Raw genomic sequence first — 19,450 nt, forward strand, 5'->3', positions numbered from 1 at the left:
AAGTGACTGGCTGTATCTCTGGATATGGTGAAGTAGCACTGGAAGAAACCCACAGCTTGGGTTTTGGTTTGGGTGCAGTATGCAGTGGCTTGAGCAATAGCACAGCTAAATACTTAGAGGATCTCTTGAAGCGTAACTGTGCTTGCTCATGCAGTGGTTAGAATGCAGGAAGTTTGTGTCGGTGTTGTTTTTTTGTTGCTGTTTTTTTAAGGGGTTTTGGTAAAGTAATGGGTCATAGGAAATGACGCCACTGCTGCTAATCCCTAGATTTGTCCTCTGCTTTCTTCTAAACTACAGCGTTTACTTGAAAAGCCTTTGCACGACTGCAAATCAAAGTGTAAATGTACCACCCTGTCTGATTTTGAACAGAATCTTTGAGAAAAGCAATCTAGATTTTTAATTACACTTTCCAGTCATGTAAATTGCAGAGATAATTGTACACATCACTGTCTGACCTAGTTCTGCTGTCATGCCTTTCATCTGCGGATCTCAAAGTGCCTCACAAAGAAAATTCCTTCGTATTTGAAGATGAGGAACCTGGGGCGTAGAGCAGCAAAGTGAATATCCAGCCCGACAGGGAGCGCACCTCGAGGGGGGAAGCAAGTCCCAGTGCATGGAGAGCCCTTGCTCCTTGTACAAGCACCCACTGCTTGGTATCACTCCCCCTCTTGCATGCTGTGTTGTCACTGCATGCCTGTGTTTTTCTAGATGCACCTTGTGTTTTTTCTCCTAGCTGAATGAATGTTGCATGTAATTTCCTTTCTAAGTTTCTGGAGAAGAGTTCATAGTTGTGGAGTTTGCTGCTTTACTGTAGGGTTTTCTATTTCCTTCCCAGCTTTCTCCAGAGTTGGCAGTATCATAGTGAGGGGAGCAAAGATAGTCAAGTTGCAGTGAATTTTCTGCAGCGGTGGCTTTCTGACGCCTTTTTTTTTCAGACAAGGGCTGGTGGAACAGTGGCTTTGCTGCCCTACAGCCATGTGACGTAGGTAGATAATCCCACATATGGTTAGGCAAGGCTTTGCTTGTCTAACAGGAGGGTGGTTTTTAGCTGCAATGCAATTTTGCAGCATCTAAGCTGATCTTCTGCAATTGAAATCAGAAGGGGGCTTTCTGATAAGGATCAGTGCCATTTGCACACTGCTCTGAAATGTGTCTGTTTTAGTCCTGATGAAAGATGTTTGCTTATCAGCTTCCAGAAGTAAATCTTTTGTTTATCTACAGAACTGAACTACCAACATCTCCCACTGCAGCACATCCCACCCCTTGCTCCCTAAGGACAGTGGGTGAGGTCAGAGGTGCTTTAACACTCTGGACCCAATTTATTTTTGCCTTTGTTTCCACTTTGCTCGTCATTAGCACATCATGCCAAGTGCAGTTGAGTTGGACACTAGTTATTACCAGCCTCTTTCCTACAAAGGCAGATCTGCGTTCGCTTTGTCTTTGCTGTTTTCCACGCCTTTAGCACAAAGAAATTAAGGGGGATAGACAAAGAGATTTTGAGGCTGGATGACGTTGCTTCCCTTGCGTTCGCTGACAGCCAGCTGTCACCTCGCAAAGCCTCAGCACTGTGTTGCAACAGGCGTGCTCAGCTCGGGAGCAGGAGTGGTGCTCCATCCCATGCGGTTTGTTTTTCCCCTATTCTTGCAGCCCTGTGTGTAATAGGGAAACATCCTTTGTGCTCTTGTGTGTGATTTTAGCCCAGGAGTTTGGGGTCAGCTGCTGGGTAGGTTGGCTGCTGCTTTCTGAGTCAGGTCTGTAGCATAACCTTGTACTGCACTGCATGCGAGTGGTGCTGGCCAGGCTTCTGCCAACTTAATTGGGAGGTTTTAGAAAGCAAACTGAACTCAGCTGTTGTGAGCTGCTTTGTGATAAAGCATCTTCTGGGCAGAATGATTTTACTTGGACAGACTCTTCTGATTTGAGGCTGTGCTCTTTCCACTGTTCGTGCAAAATAATAGCAAAGCTAATGCCTCTGTGTGACAGCACATGGGTTTGGGTTGTCTGTTTTTATTCATTGCTTTGTTGAACTTGGCTTCCTTTGGCCAAGAATGAAGGAAACACTGAAGAGAAAAGGCAGGTTGTGTCTGAGATGTCTCAGCATGAGCTGAGCTGGGGCTGTGGGCCTGGAAGAAGGTGATGGAACATAGAAACCATCAAGAGCTTCAAAAGTCAGAGCAACCTGGTAGCTGGAAGTTGGGCAAAGCTACCAGAAAGTCAGAATCGTGCTGACTGGTTCCTCTTGGTTACTGTGCAATTATTTGTTGGGTTTGGTGGTTCACAAGGCCTGACTCTCTCCCCACCCCAGCCAGGAAATGGCTTGCTGCATGCAAGGTCGGCCCTTATCTCAGTCAATTGCATGGCCAGCGGCAATCGAGCAGCATTTAACACACAACCGGCAACAGGGCACTTGCTCTCAGCAGATTTTCTTGGTTTTCCCAGAGAATAAGCGGCAGAAAGTCCTGTTGCTGACGTCTGTCAGCCCCTGCTGAAGCAATCAGGGAGCACTTGGTGCAGGGCTTGCAGTGCCCCGAACCTGGAAGGCCACGCAAGGGAAGAAGCCGCTGGGTTACCGGTGATTTCTTAATCTTTGATGGGAAGGCAGACGGCGTCACGGCCGAGAAACAGCTCCTGGAGCCAGCATCACCCTGCTGATACCACGTAGTAAACACAGTCTCTGCCCATGTGCTGCCACATGGGGCCAGTGCTGCAGGAAAGTGGTGGGGGAAATCTCACTTTTGCCTGTGGTTGGGATGTGTGCCCCTCAGGCAGAGATGCAGCTGCCCCACATCCATTGCTGGAGATGCACCAGAGCATCCACCTGATTGCCTTCACCTTATGCAGGGTGCTTAAAGGGCAGAGACCTGCACTGCCTTCAGGGGAGACATGTAGGGAAATCATAGAATTGAAATCCTGCTACCTACTCTCATGGATCTTGTAGAACTTAGCACAGAAAATTGAAGGAGAGGACAAATGAGAGCTGGTAAATCAGAACGGCAAGGGCAAAATGCTGCTTCTGAAGGTGATGGGTGTCAGTTGTAAAATCATTTTGTTCCTCGTGCTAAAAAAGAGAAATAAAAGTCGGGATTCAGAATAAAAAAAGCTTTTATTTAACAAAATTAAAGCTACTGTTTAAGTGTTAGTTTTAAATGGGAAGCAAAGCATGAAACCACAGGCCATTTGTGTGTGTGCAGTGTTGCAAAAGACACAAAAGAGACTGCCAAGCACAGCAAACTCCAGCTGAAGGAGTGAGTGTTCAGAAAGACTGTCCAAAACAGTGCAGTGAAATCTGACGAGCACGCTGCATTTCTTTTCCTATTCTTTTTAAGCATATAGAGAGTGGGTGTTAATCTCCCCTGCATGTATTTAAGGTCACCATCTCAGGCTCCCAGCCCTGTGTACAGGCATGTCCTGGGTTGAAGCAGCATCACTTACTGGAGTGTGTTCAGAGTTGAGGCCCTGCCTGAGTGTTGCTGAAGTTTTCCTTGCTGGTTTGAAGCATTTGTTCATCTGCACAAATTAAGTTCTGCAGTTACTTGTCTTCTGACATTGTAGACATCGTGCTTCAAAGGCTTTCTTGAGTGCCAGGTAAAATACTGGCATCCTTTTATTTCTAATAGGACCTAAAATAAAAGAGCGTTAGAGGTTTGGAGCTGGAAGGGGGTAAGTTTTGGTCACACTGGACTACCACTGAAATGAGAAATCTCATTTGCTCTTTGAGAATAATTTATAAAGAAGTTTAGCAGAGCTGGAAAGGCAACTTGGTTTTCTGTTTTGCAGCACTGAAATAATTAGCTGGTAATTGAAATGGGAGCCTGATTGTGCAGACCCATCATTGCTTCGTAGCATAATACAAGCACACTGTTTGAACAGAAGAGGACTCAAAGAATAAGCAGGGGCTGTGTTCAGTGCTGCTCCTGCACGTCATACAGCGACTTCTCAGTTTCTGCAAACACGGGTGAGGACCTTCGGTGCAGCGAGAGCACAAAGACCTGCTGTTACGTTTGCCAGATCAGTGATTGGGGTTTTTTGGTGTTCTTGCCCTGCTCAGGAATTTGAGGCTTGTGTTTGAACAGCAGCTGGAGAGAGTTGTCCTAGATTACCTTCCTCTGCGAGTTTCTGATGAATTCCTGCCAGCATTTAGGAAGGTGTAATTTCTGATCAGTCCCACCGGATTTCCAACTGCACTCGTCTGTTTGCTGGTGATGCACGTTGCTAGGAAAGAAAAACAGCGGGGAGATTTTTTAATTTGATTCTTTATTTGATTCTTTTGGTTGGCTTGATTGTTTGTTTTGATCTCTTACCATTTCTGTTGGGTGGTGCTGGTCTCGTCTCTCGGTATTGTTTCATAGAAAGGCAGTGGAAGAAGAAACCTGTACCAATGGACAGGGTTTTGTGTGTTGTGAGCTGTAGAGCCTTAATGAGAGCAGCCGAGTGACCTCTGCTGTGGCTACCATTAGCTTTGGGCCTCCAGTGCATTGCACAGCACTAATTAATATTAAATACCAATAATCATCTGTTGCATTTCAGTTTTTCAGTGAGGCTGAGAACACAAGCACAGAAGGAGGTTTGGGCCAGCAGGTTGTGTGCAGGCCTGGCCAGCTGAGCAGGTTGGGTCAGAAGGGCAGCTTTCCCACCTGGATGTCTGCTTTCTGGACAGTGATTTTGCTGGGCAGGGTGAAACACAGGGACTGGGACATCCTGCAAAACCAGGGCACTCGATTGCAAGGCTAAGCAGCTGGTTCACTGTAGGCTGTGTTTCCCTGGGCGTGGTGGGGTTGCTCGTGGGAACTGGGAAAACAAGGGCTCACTTCATCAGGCTTAATTCTCAGGTTTTGTGTGTGGTTTAAATGATATTCCTAGAGCACTTTGGGGTCATCCAGGAGAATAAGGAAGATGCAGGATTATGTGCTTCTCGCAGTTGCATGTGGCTGTACTGGATTTACTCTGCTCATATGGTTACATAACTCAGAAGGATGTCTTTTAGCCTCTTGAGCTCTGTTTGCAGTCACACCTCTGATGCTTTGCTTTGTGGAGGGCATTAGAGCTGGTAACAGCTCAAGGCAAAAATGGCAGCCTCTGATAAGTCACATCCAACGCCATGGAGATAACTCTTCCTTGGCCTGCTTCAGTCTGCGCCTTCTCAAAGATGTTCATGCTTGAGCTGCTGATTCCTGTGTCCCCAGATGACGTCAGTGCATATTAATGAGCGTTGTAAATTGATTAAAATAGTTCATGAGACAATTAAGATCTTGAGGAGGCCCAACCTTGAGTATAATGGCTTAAGAACTGCTGATGGTGGGTGTGTGACTTGGATGGCAACTGGAATCGCCTCTGAGAGCAGTTGTGTGATGTAGATTGTTAGGGAGAAGTAAATTCCACAGAGCTTCCATCACTGTGGGGCTGCTGCTTTTCTTTTTTTTCCCCTACAGACGTCATCAAATGTGAACTGGATCAGAGTACTCAAAACTGATGTCAGTGCCGTTAAGAGGTCCAACCAAGTCAAGGGTAGCACTCCTCCTGCAGCTAGTGATGAAATGTATGACTCCTTTTTCCAGTGTGTGCTTCATGTCTTCAGCCCTTCTCACTCATCGCTGTAGAGGGCTGACATGGCTATTTATGCTTTTGTGTCTCAGAAGGCTGACGGGCAGTTCTGGTAACATGCCTTGTCGATAGCTGTGTGCACTGTGGCTGTGCTTAGTGCTCAGGAGAGACAATGCAGTTGCCATTCCTCATCCTGTTGTGATATTTTTTTTTGCTACTAGGAAAACAGAATGGATGCAGCACGTAGTCAAAGACCCTAGCTTGTATCGAGCACTGTGACTGTCTGCTCTCAGGTCTTCAGAACCTCCTCCAAGGAGTTTTGCATTGACTGGGAGCTGACAGCTTTTCTTTCTGTTCAAGACAGTCTGAAGGAGCAGTTGACGAGTTTACGGGCTGAATCTGAGTTCTGTGCTTGTTTGACGAAGGTTGTTGCAACCACCAGTTGCTTGACTCAGAATGCGTCTGCAGGGTCTGGGCTTCTAAATGAAGTGCGCCAATAATTTGCCTAATGACTTACTCAGGCTATTGAAGGGCACGGTCAAGTCTCACTTTGTTGACATCAGTGAAGCCAAAGAAATAACCAATTTGGCTCTTCACAATGCAGTCTGTTGTTGAAAGTACATAGGCTGGTATTCATCCTGAAAACAGAACTCTATGTGCAATGCTATTTAATACTGTGTGCGTATCCAACTGTATATTTAGAGGCCTATAATACTTCTCGACTGACAACAATGCATTTAATCTAGCACTAGATTACTGCCAGGATTACATGGCAGGCCGTGTTTCAAGAAGTGCTGTTAGAATTCAGTGACATCTACAGTACATGTGCTGCCACTGAGGCATGACCGCTGTGCCGTGGGCTCTTGCAGAGGTCACAGCAGCAGACTGGAACATTGTGTATCCAGCTCCCTGTAAGAACCCCCTGAATGAAGGATATGCTGGAAAGCAACTGAAAATATTGATGGAAATATTGCTGCAAATACAAGAATACAGAGCTTGGTGACTAGTTATTGCTCCTTTGTAACCGGGCGTGTAGAGACAGTGTGCTCAGGGAGATGAGATAAAAATGAAAATGGGAGACAGGACAAGAATTTCAGAGGTGTGGCATGTCTGGCACTGGTGGTTGTGGCTGTGCCTGTAATGCTCTGATATGCAGAAGATACGCGTCTAGGCAGTTGCACCTTTGAAAATCTGATGCTCTCTTTCTCCATGTCTAATCCTTGCATCACGGGAGGGACTCTGAACGTACAGTAAAGCCTTTGATCTGCTTTCAGAGGGGTATTGGCAGAAACTTTTTAGGCCTGGCTGTAGAGCTGTTAGGGATGTGGGTCACAGCAGAATGCTGTATTGATACCCTGGAGGAGAGTCTGAACTTTTTATTCTGCACAGAGCAGAACCTGAGGTTGTGTCTGCCTTATGTCTGGGTCAGAAAAGTGTATTTCCCTGTTGTTCTCTGAGTTTTTGAGTTGGGTTTAATAATCCAAGGTCTTGCAAGATGTTGCAGTATTTGGAAATATGGTGCTGTGATGCTTAGACTCCAGGTATTGAATTTGATTTTGCTTTCTGTTTTATGCATTTCCAGTAAGAACTGGTCTTTTTTTGCAAGGAAGCAAGAAAAGGGTTAGGTTTGGAATTCAAGGGTATGTATTTTTAAGATTAAATATGTTTGAGAACCCGAAAGAAACAAGCTCAACATGATGAGGGCTAGAGAAAAAGGCAGATTTCATTATGCAAGCTTTATGTTTTCCTTCTATTAATGATTCTTCCTAAAATGTCTCGATAAGTTCAAGTTGGAGCCTGCCAGTCACCGGAGCCTTTTTCAAAGGGTAAAACGGGTGCTGTACCTTATTTTCAGATGCTTTATATTTAACCTGTTTATCTCTGAGGAAACAATTGATAAACAATCTCTATGTTAAGCATTCTTCTGTAAATGTCACCGGGGAAAGTGCAGGTAGGAAAATGAAGCTAATGCATTCTCAGTGCTCTACCCTTCCTACTAAGTCTGCCCTGGTGGTTTTTCTGATAAGCCATTTTTTTTTGCCATAGCTGGAAACACAACAGTGCTGTGACATTGTGTTAATGCTGCAGTAATGTGTAGCCAAAGCAATTAGAAGGAAGAAAGCTGATACCGACAGTAAGTTCATATATACTTTTTGTTCAGACATGGTTTAGCTGGAGTTGAATTTAACAAATGAAATGTTTAGAAAGTAAGAAGTGAGAAATAAGCCCATGTGTGGCTCAGTGCAGGTGGCTGGCTGTTCCTTAGGGCCCATCTATTGTGTCTTTGCTCCTTTGCTTAAGACAAAGCTGCTCTGGCCTGGAGAGAGCCCAATCTGTGGAGCACAGACATGCAGGACGATTCCTGTGTCACCGTTATGCTGTGTCTGCAGTGGGGATGACATACAGTGATATGGTGGCATTTGTGGATTTCAATTACAGCGAGGAGGCAGGAATGGTTATCTTTGTTTCCATTGCTGCTGTGGGTAGAGCTGATGCAAACGGAAGTGGTCAAAAACCTTCGTGTGTGTTCAGGTACAGAGTTCAAACATAGCTCTGATTTGGAAGCTTTTGTATTCTGCTGAACCCAAAATGCCGTAGAGGAGAAACAAGTCATGTTTTCATCAAGGTTTGGAGCCCAAGCCATAACACTCAGTGGTAGCTGCAATCCATGGTGGTTTGGCTTCAGATACACCAGTACATGCTAAAGCACTTTGGCAGTATTGGCTTTATGAGGGTTTTCTGCTGGAAAATCTGCAGCTGGTTTAATTCTGGGCACACGGTTTGCTGAAAACAGTTCAGATTTTCTTGGTAGAGGTTTCTTGGACTCACAATCGTGATTCTTTGGTTGTTGAGGTCAGAGCTCAGAAGCAACACACTTAACTTGCCCATTCCTCCCTGGGTGGAAAACTCAATGTACAAAGTTGTGGTTGCAATATTTAAGGATTTATAAAAATGAGCTATTTCCTTTGGAGACAACAAATAAATTAATAAAGTAATCTTGACAGAGGGCAAGGAGATTGCTGCAGAAATGTGGACAGGAAAGCTGACTCGACAGCTTATTTGAACTTAGAAAACCAAAACGTGATTTCCAAGGGTGGGGGTGAGATCTGCAGCCCTTATGCCAGCACTGCCTGGTTTAGCTTGTTGAAAAGGTTAGAATTGCTTTAAAGGAATTCCTTTTTTAGTTAATGAAATGGGAAAGTGGAATGTCAGGGGAGACAATTAACCTGTTGTAGTATGCCAGCCTGTTCTGTTGGGAAGGTATTTCTTTCATGGATCACCTAACACACCTAAGGGGTATTGTATAAGCCATCTCTGTGTTGGTGTATAGCGTGCTATGTAATGTTTCCCTTTTAAGTGGTAGTGCTGTGGTCTGAGGATATAAGTAAGGCCAAGTAAATAGGGAGAGGAAATCAAGAATGCTATGTGAGTCCTGCAGCCTTAATACCCTCGTGTTGCATCTCACCTTTAGATGTGCAGCAGCAGCTGCTGGCTGGGCATGGGAATATTTCTTCCACACAGAGAAGTGGGGAAAGCCCTGCTGGTGTTCAGGAGCAGCAGCTTGGAGCATGTGAGCCTCATTGCCTGTGTGTGAGCCAGCTATCAGGGAGTGCAGAGGAAGTGAGTGAGTGCATTTAGTTGAGGGCTGAAGCATTTAGTGCAGATGGAAAGCATGTTGGAGGACTCGGGCAGCTTAGTCTTCCGAAAAACAGCGTAAGATAGAATACGATGGATTAGTTTCTAGTAAACAAGGCTTCTCTGGAAACATGTCTCATTGGAGCTGTGGTCATCACGATCCCTTGGGGAGGAGACTATTGCAATTCCTTGGAATTCTTCTTTGGCCCTTATAGAGCAGCCTGGATGAGAGGGTTTGCCAGTTTCACAGGAGATGATGGCAGCGTTGCTCTGTGTTTTTCCTTTCCAAGTTTGCCTGCTGAGATGACAATAGCAGGTGCTCCCGCTTTGTTTTAGGCACTCTCATCTTAAGAAGTCGTGTGCTGGGCTAGTTAAGTATTGCATCCAAACAGAACAATGACCAGCTGAGCATGCAGCTTCATACTGCTGCATCCTTCATGAGCACAATGTCATGATGATTTGAGCTGAATATTTGGTTCATTTATTTATTTTTAAACAAAAGAGAAAGTATCACTTTAAATTCTTCAGGGTATTCTTCACAGTCAAGGAGCTTATGGAGGTAATTCATGTTCTCGCCAGTGCGCTGCGTCCTCTCCATTACGTGTTTACCAGTCAACTGACACTTTCCTCAAATATTTGCTCTGCTGTTTCACTGCAGTTGCCCTCTCCTTCTCCATTCCATCACCATCTTTTTTCCATGGAGGTATCGGCGCATATTTCATTCACCCTATATTTAAATAGCAGCACTCCCTCCCAGTGCAAACAGGCAGTCGTTAAAACAATGAGGAAGACCAACGGTGAAGGAGGCTGTGGGTGAGGCCAGGAGTGTGCAAGAGCAGTTTTGCAAGAGGCCTCCTGAAGAAAAGAAACTTTCTGTTATTGCCAGGGTGTCAGCCTGTATTGCTTGGAGAGACAAAGCAAAGAGGAAATCGGTGCTGCAGAGAGCTGGGCATCACTTAAACTTATGGAGAGTTGTGTAAATTATCGCTAGAGGTGAGACATAAAGCAAAGCACTGGGACCACCATGTTTTCCTACCTCTGCCTGGAGAAGGATGGAGGAAGGGAGGAGAATGGGATTTCACGCAGCCCTTGGTTGTCCTCAGGAGGTCCCTGCTTCTTTCCCTTGAACAGCAGAGAGCTTAGTGAGACTACAATAGAGCACCTGTGGCTTTTTTGAGGGATCCTGCGTGTATCAATTCTCTTCTGTAATGCAGAGCAGAGAGCTGTACTCATACTTTGCTGGAGACTCCAGACCTGTGCGTCCTTTCCCTGAAAGGGGAATCCCTTGTTGAGAATTAAGCAGCACAGTTGGGTTACTGCAATCCCTGTCAAACCATCAGGTTGAGGTTGGATGTGGTGTCCTGGGAGCTATGGGGCTAGAAGTGCATTCAAAAATAAAGGAAAAAAGCACAAATTGAAACTATTTCAGTTTTAGCTTTTCAACTGTTGTGGTATTTGATGGTTTTGTGGCATGGATGTGAGAAGTAGTGTTGGAGAATGCTTGTTTAATCAAAAAACGAGAATGTAATATATGACACATTTATGCTTTGTTTAGTTTTGCAGTTGTTTAATTTGTAAATAAAAACCAGTGAGAAAGGAGCTAGGATGTGCATGCTGAAGGCAATGTGAGCTGGCAGGGTTGTGCTCTCTAAGTCCTGCTCTTCTAATGGGATGTGTGATCTTGGGTTCATTTCGCTTCTCTGCCATTCAGTGTTTCATACTTGGAGCACCTTCCAGGTTAGCCTTTGTACTGACAGACAGTGGAGATGAATGCCTTGCTTCCCTTGCAGTTGCCTGAGGCCTTTTGAGTTTTCAGCTAAAATTTTCCATGGGAGGTGCAGATCCTTATGCAGCGGATGTGACCTTACTGATAACAGATGTGGTTTCCTTCTTAACCTTCTGCTGACCTACTAGAGGCAATGAACAGCAGACCCTTAGAGATCTGCAAACCAGCAGTGAAAACCACTGTGTTTACAAGGTGCAATGAAAACATGCTGCAGTGCTGTTACCTACACCAGTGATTTCTGATTGTTGAGACCAGTCCTGGGCAGAGCTTTTCCTTGTGTAGTACAGATCAATATGGTTACTTAGCAGGCTGATTGTTTCCCAGGTGCCAACTTGATATCTGAAATCAACTGATAGTCTTGCATTCCTGACTCTAAGGGCTGTCCCTGGTTAAAATAGTCATCAAAGGGTGACTTTTTGTTTTAGAGTGGATCATGCCTGTTTTGGTCCATTCTCCTCTCTCTGGCTTGTCGGTGTTTGTTGCATTTCATAGCCTGCAACAAGGCTGATGCATTGAAAGAGGATTGAAAATAGAGAGTGGCCTCGACTTGTGAACAGTTTGTGGATGCAGTTTTGTTTTCTGTCACATTATAGTTGCTATGGTGACTTAGCAAATATCTCCTCAGCAGTCAGTAGATGCTTCGTATTCCGGGCAAAAGTCAGAGTTTTGCCTGTATTTTCCAGTGTTCTACTATCAGTTGTTCTGCAGAAGAATGTGTGCATATAAACCTATGCAATAAGTCTGTACAGCTCCCATTGCTTATTCCTGCTGCTGTAGGATGGTATGTACCTGCTGTGCTGCGCCTGTTCCTTCCTGAAGTAACTTCAAGAAAGGCAGAAAAACAACCTATCCATCTTGTCAAAGTCATTGAGTATTTCTTCCACAGGAGGGCAAAACTGCTGTAAGTGACAGATGAAAGGGAACATGAACCCTGATAGAGAAGGGTCCTTCTCAGGAGTCGGTTGTGCAATTTTGGAGGAGGAGGAGGATGCATTCGGGGCTGATTCACATGGTTAGATTCAGGAAGTCTGAGCTGTGTTCCCACATCTCCCCGAATTCTCATGTCACCTAGGGCATGATCAAGAACACGATGCCGCTGCAGTCTTCACTGAGATTTCTTCTGGGTTGATAGGTGGGGGATAATAATCCTTCTTTCTGTTTTTCTAGGTGGGGGATAATAATTCATCTTTTCAATTTCTCTGAGTTCACTGGGAGGCTAAGATTTGGAGTTCTTCATGCTTCTCTCTCCTTTGATGGTGGATTCTGTGCAATTACAGAGTACTTCAGAAATACGATCTGTGCAATATAAGAGTACATTCCTAGGTGATGAGCAATCTGTTTTTGTCACTGTGCCCTTCTGATCTGCAAAATGCTCTGCCCCCAGCACTGAAATCAGCAAAGACTGCAACAGATGCTCACAGAGCAGAGGTGTTCCACCTGGTGCCTATGGAAGCCATGCTGTGCCAATAGGTCGCATCAACCAGCTCTGTCCCCTTTCTGACCTGGTCAGGTGCAGCTCACAGCAATCCTCATCGCTGTTAGCAGAGGTTTTGGACTCCAGTACCATTTCTGCTGAGCACCCAGCATTGCTGTGAGCCCCATCTGCGTTCCCTTTGTTACATGGGGCTTGTCACAAAAACAAACTACTAATCTTTTGTGGATTCTCAGATCTGGCCCTCTTGACGCTGGGCATCTTCAGAAAGTCTTGAAGATACAGGTCTTGTTTTACTCCCAGAAATTCAAATAGTTCTGTTGGCATAATAACTGAACACGTTGAAGTGCTTCTTCAGCTGGTTTTGACAGTATAAGAGAAGAATCTCCTCATTAAAAAAAATTCCACATGCATTTCAAGGAGTATAATTAATACTTTTTTCCTGCTTATTTGACTCTCTTGTCATGGTACATACCCCATAATACGACCCTATTTTCTCATCTTCTTAATGACGAACTCCTATTCAATACTTTAAGAGTATTTCAGACCTGAATTAATTTGTAGCTCTCTCCGCCAACGCCTCATGCATGGATGTCTCAGGTTTTGGCACCTGTATGTCTTAGCATGGAGAGTGGTTCTTTCCCACCAGCCCTTTGATGAATGGGTTTGTCTTGTCCCTTTCCTGTAGCTCTACAGAACTGATCAGCCCACTACAAATCGCTTTTTCTTTTCCTGCACGGCCTGGGATAATCTGCTTCTTCCTGGCAGCAGTTCCATTTTTATCAGTTTCGTAAGGTTAATTAATGTAACAGCCTTCAGTCCCAGTCCTCTTAAATATGTAGAGGAAAGAAGCTGTAGCAAGCTAGCTGCAAAGCCTGACAAGGTTGAATTGCTGTTGAAGTTCTCAGTCACATTCTCAGCTTGTATAAGTCAGTGAGGTTTTCCTCCATTGTGCTCCTGCTCACTATACATAGGACAAAGTGAAGTCTCTTCTTATTGTGAAACACATGAGACCTCCAACTCAGCAGCAGGACCAGGAGGCTGATGGTGATGATGAGCAGGACGGGGGCTGGGAAGAGTTTAGAAGTGGGAATGTTGCTTCAAGGGAGCTCAGAAATTCCTTTATGCAGCTCTGGGATGGAGCTGGGTGTCTCACTGCTGTTAGTCTTTCTGTCTGTTTTCTTATCACGTTAATCTCCATGAGATTAACATTGACTTTAAACTCTTTCAAGTCATTATGACAAGTGTACACGGCAGTAAATTCTTCCATATCAAGGAGTGAAACAAATTGCCCTGCACTGCATATTATGGTGTAGTACTGCTAATTGCTTAACTTGATAAATGCCTTCTGATAGGTTATATAGTTAATGAATAAAGATGTTAATTGCTCTTATCAGAAACAGCTACATTTGCAGGGCCGTTCTCTGGAGCCAGGGATGTCTCCTAAGAGAGATTTATTTCAAATTGTCCATTGTTTGCAGCAGTTTCAGAGTCCAGGCTGAATAGTCTCCACCCCCATCAAAGTTTCCAGAGCACTCAACTCTTCCTACACGTTGTTCAGCAAGGCTAAATCTTAGTTAGGTATGGCAAACTTATTGCTAGTACAGCATGCTCGTGTTCTCACTGTACAGCAGCATGACTGTTAAGAGCAGCCTGGGGAGAACTAAGCACCTGAGAGTGGAAGAACAAGGGCCTGGAACATCCCTATTTCCTCCCACCAGCTGGAGTGTTTAATTGGGAAAATCATTCTTTATTGTTGTTGTGTTGGTGGAAGTTGTCAGTCCAAATACACTTGAATACAAATAACCATCTATATTTGTAGAATTCATATTTTCTAGATGCTCTTTTTAGAAAATATGTAGCTGAAGGTTTAGTACATGATTATATGAGTAAGTGCCTACAAACATCATATTAACAATGGACGTCATGTTTATTCTTTCCCTTTTAGAATTTCCCATGGAAACAAGTGGGCAGATTTTTGCATTATTGAGCAGTCTGCTGCTGACTTTTCCCAGAAACACTAAGAGAAAGCTTGCCTTACACGTGAGCCTGAATGTTCTTCCAATTTTGGGAGCACTGAATCCCCCAAGATTTGATTTATAATGGGTTTTGGTGTGCGGCTATTCTGGAACCAAGTTGTTTCAAAGCTGTATGATTAATAAATCTTTGCAGAACTGAATAAAAAAAAGCAAAGTTCTCACCGAGTTTAAAGCATACCTGATTTCCCAATGGAAAAATTGCATGTTTTGGTAGGAGGCTGAAGGCTTTAACATGGAGGGAAAAATGATTCCGTGACTTTGGGTTTTTGTTTGTCTTTATACATTTCTTCCTCATTTACAAGTCTCATAGAGTTCTTCAGGACTTGTTCAGCAGCAGTTTGTTAGCCAGAAGTTTGGTTTGGGATTCCCATGGAGTGAGCTGTGGGTGAGGATGCAGCTCCTGGGTTCATGTGAGACCTGCTGGCAAATGGGAAGGTTGAGGACTTGTTCTGCTTCTTTGTCAACTGCAGTGATTCAGTGATTGACATGCACATACCTGAGCATCAGAATTGCCTGTGTTTTAAGACGAACTGATGACTCAAGCTGCGGTTTTACCTCAGGCCATTTCCTGATAAATGGCTGAACTGTGTTTGGTCTTGTGAAAGCACAAGGAACACCACTCTGTCCTCCTTCTGTGCAAGCCCGAGGCTTCTGGAAGGGACCTTTGGCCTCTGCACCCAGCATCTTCTCAAGCCCCTGGAGCTCCTCATGCTCCATTGCAGTTCCTTTTCAGGTTCCTTTAGAGCGTTTCTGCATGGCCCTAGTGTGGTTGCATGGTCCTCAGCATTTATTGCATCTGCAAGCACCATCCTGGGAGCTCTGCACAGTAACAAGTCACTTTGCATTGGGCTCTTTCTTTTGCAAAATAGAGGCAAAGCTCTCTGTAGTGTGTTTCAACTCTGGAAACACCAGTTCAGAAAATATTTGTTTTTTATAGAGCACGGTGTTTTTAATGCCTACAGAAACAATGCATGTGACATCACTTAATGGGATTAAAGTTGGTTTGGGCTACTCGGTTTTTGAGTATAGGACAGCAAACAATTGTTGCAAGGCTTTGTGTGAGGTGTAGCTGGATACAGAGGATGGAGATCACAGAATCATAGAGTCACTACGGTTGGTAAAGACCTCCAAGGTGATCCAGTCCAACCATCCACCTACCACCAATGTTTTTCACTAAACCGTGTCCCTCAGTATAGTATCTACACATCTCTTGAACGAGTGCTATACAGAGGACTCCATTGGCATGGTGCTTCCACCTGGAGAAAGGAGCCATCTGTGTAGAACTTGTTTATAGCTCAAATTCTATGAGAATTCATATCTTTGAAGGTAATGGAGGGTACTAAGGGCAGTCAGCACCTTCTTATGAGAGAAATTTAAATTGCCTTGATTCATCTTAGTTTATGTTTGCATCGCTCGATCAGGGATTTCTCCCTTCTCCAGTCTTTCAGAGCATGTTTTTGCTATCTTTCCCTCCTGAGCATACTAGATTTTCTGCTGGCTGTTTTCATATTTCTCCCTGAGTGTTGTAATGCTGATTACCAAAGGATCTTGGGCCTTTGGCTTCCTGTGAGAACAAGATAATTACTCTCCAGTAGGCAACGCGTGACGTACAGTATCAGCATTAAGCCACTGGGATTCCAGTTACTAGTGTAGAACAATATTGCGGGTAATGAATAAGCAGAAGTTTATCATACTTCCTGCATAACAAGGTTTTTGTTAAAGAGACAGTGAAAATTGTTTTCGGCGAGGGCTGAAGCAAAAGAAGCCCTCCTGTAGCAAGTGTTGTTTAAAATGGTATTGAAGTTCAGTTCCTAGACTTGCTGACTGGCTCTGTGGCAGCTGTGTTGCTTGGTGGGGTCACCAGGTATGTTGTGAACAGAGCAATTCACGGCCTTATGACCATCTATGAAATGAACTTAAAAGTCTGATTTCCAGCTCCTCCACCCACGTAACTTAGAGAAGAAAGCCATACCAACAAAGCGTAGGGACCTTCCAAATGCAGCTTGCTGATTTCACACTCGCCCCCAGAATCATGTTGTGATGCTCAGAGTTGGCCCCATTTGCCCCTAAAGAAGATGTACTTTTTTCCCTCGTCTTCTTATTTTGAGACCATCAATTAAAAATAATCTGGGCGCAGAGGGAATAAGTTTATGAAGGTTCGGTTAGATGTAAACTGGCAACAGTGAGAACATAATTCATAAGCATAATCAGCTCCATTCACTTGCAAGATGTGACCAACACAAGGGCTGGTCCACGTGGGGGATTATTCAGCATTTCTGCAGAAGAGCAGTTAACTCTGCCATAGCAGTATTGATCAGTTTGCTTACACTGTAGCACAGCAACACAAAGTGCAGTGTATGTATGTGTACCCAGTACATACACACCTGTATCTCTGTGTGCTTACTCACGTGTAGGACATAACTTTACGTGGGCTTGTGTATATACATTATTTCAGCTTATCTCTATCTCAGATATAATTGTACTTCTATAATGCTGAAGAGCTATCAGGATGCTAATAAGGAGTCTCCTTATTTCCTTGCTGCTATCAATATATGTTGTACATGTAATTGAAAAGAGTGGTTACTTATGTTTTGATTGTGACTTTTGCTTGAAATTGGGGGTCAGCAGTATCTGCTATTTTCATCATCAAAAATAATTCTAATAGTATTGTTCTTTCTTGGAGATTGTGGAACTTCTGATGACTAAGTAAATGTTTTTTTTTCCCCTTTCCTTGCAGCCAACTGGGTACATGGAAAACTCCATTTCCTACAGTGCTATTGAAGATGTTCAACTGCTGTCCTGGGAGAATGCCCCTAAGTACTGTTTACAGCTCACGATCCCGGGGGGTACTGTCTTACTACAGGTACAGTAAACACAAAAGTACAATTCTCTTTCTTTACCTATGAATCTTCTTGATTTTTATTTGCTGTTCATGAAACGTAGTCCTGATTAGCTGGGCTCAGAAAAGGCAGAGCACTCCATGCTGTGAAGTTATCTTCCTGCCAGCAAAGTAGCTCAGTGATAGCTCTGTAACGGTCCATGTTGGTTGATGGTCAGAGTGAGATTTGTGAGGCACAATGACTTAATCTTCTTGGTGATTGCATGAATCAAAATAGCATTCTGTGAATGCTGAGATGCCGCTGATTTGAGCCTGGGACCATCGAAAGTCAAAAAACGATCAGTTTGTATAGGAAACTCATATCTTGCAGTGGAGCAAACGCATATCAGTTTTTTAAAGATAACCGATCTTCACCAAAAGATTTCAGATGAGGCTGTGTATTGCAGCCTGCAGCTTTCTCATGGGAGGGAGCAGAGGGGCAGACACTGATCTCCGCTGTCTGATGACAGCAATCAAACCTGAGCAAACAATGTGGAGCTGCATCAGGAGTGGGTCAGGTTGGATATCAGGAAAAGGTTCTTCACCAGAGAGTACTAAGGCACTGGAACAGCCTTTTCGGGGCAGTGGGCATAGCACCGAGCTGCAGGAGTTCAAGAAGCTGCTGGTGTTCAAGATTTTTGCTCTGAGATTTTTGGCTGTTTAGTTTGATTTTTGGGTGGTTCCATGTGGAGCCAGGTGTTGGACTCAATGATCTTTATAGGTTTCTTCCAACTTGGGTTGTTCAATGATTCTATGGTTTGCATGGGGCAATGCATTTTCTTTATTCCAGGTATCTTCATCCTCTGGTGAGGGCTTATAGGGCTCCTTAGGTCACTCTAAGTTGTAGTGACAGAAGAGCATTCCACAGCTTTGGCCTTTGGAATTACTTTAGATTAAGGAAAGGAAAGTAACTGAAGACTCAACTGATGGACCCCCAAAGAATTAAAAGCAGTTATAACTTGAAAAAGACTGAAGTGATTCCAGCTTGGCTTATAGAGTAGTTCTCAGCATTGTCACAGAGACAAATTGTTCTGTTACCCTTTGTTTTTTCAGTTGGATATACAGTCATGATTGTGTATATGTATTTCATGTGGCTAGGATTGTAAGCAGACTGGTTGAGTGATTTCTGCAGAAATTGGGTAGAAAAGATGAGTTTAAACTGTGGGAAACCAATACGAGTAAGACTTGGTAGTGCCAAGATGACTCCAGCTCTCCTCTGCCTTTGTTTTGAATGGCTGGGCGGCCCATTCATTCCCAGAGCTGTTTCCCAGTAGCTCAAGGGAGCACAGAGCTTGACCTCAGCCCTCCATGGGGGGATTGGGATTGTTTTGGAGAGTCATAAAAATATCATCAGGTTGTGATGATTTTCAACATGGCAAACACACAGTCACTCAGAAATGGCTACGTGTGTATGTGGAAGGCCACATCCGTTGTGGAGGATGTTTCTGGAGCTCCTTTTTCCTTTACCTCACTGGTGTAATCATGGAATTGTTTGAGTTGGAAGGGCCCTTTAAAGGTCATCTGGTCCTACTTCCCTACAATGAACAGGGACACCTGTAGCTCTGTCAGGTTGCTCAGAGCCCCATCCAGGCTGACACTGCATGTTTCCAGGGTTGGGGCACCCACCACCTCTCTGTGCTAGTGCCTCACTGCCTCTCTTTTTCCTCATATCCAGTCTAAATCTCCCCTCTTTTAGTTGGAAAACATTTTCCCTTATCCTGTCAGAACAGACCCTACTAAACAGTCTGTACCTTTCATTCTTATAGCCCCCTATAATCATGGGGTTCTGCAGCCCTGCAAATCGGGGATACAGTCCTTCTCCTACTGCATCTCCAGTGGGTTTGGGATGACCTAAGGATGTCTAATCCTGTGGGCTCTCCTGTTGCCTGAGTAGCATTTGCACAACTTTTACATTATCCTTGGAGCACAGATGAGTGTCCAGTTGCACACAGTGCATGCACACATGCCTCTGCTTGATGCCAGTGCATTGCTGTGTCTCAGAACGACTTGCTGATCTGAGGTGTTTCCAGGGAGTGTATGGAGCCAAATTTCAGACAGGCTGCTGCAAGTCCACCTAAGTCCTGATTCTGTGGTAGGAAAAGCCTATACGGTGCGTGACACTGGGGAAGGCAGACAGA

The 19,450-nt window shown here is 44.4% G+C and overlaps 1 protein-coding gene across 1 annotated transcript in view; it reads left to right on the forward strand.

Moving 5' to 3' along the window:
• CMIP (c-Maf inducing protein) overlaps positions 1 to 19,450 on the forward strand; it is a 115,206-nt gene that overhangs the window by 45,214 nt on the left and 50,542 nt on the right. Inside the window, exon 2 of the mRNA XM_015874155.2 lies at positions 17,172 to 17,297. Within this exon, the coding sequence (XP_015729641.1) occupies positions 17,172 to 17,297 (126 nt within the window). The remainder of the gene's footprint in view (positions 1 to 17,171; positions 17,298 to 19,450) is intronic.

Source organism: Coturnix japonica, chromosome 11 (genome assembly GCF_001577835.2).
Source record: "Coturnix japonica isolate 7356 chromosome 11, Coturnix japonica 2.1, whole genome shotgun sequence".
In the NCBI taxonomy this organism is placed as follows: domain Eukaryota; kingdom Metazoa; phylum Chordata; class Aves; order Galliformes; family Phasianidae; genus Coturnix; species Coturnix japonica.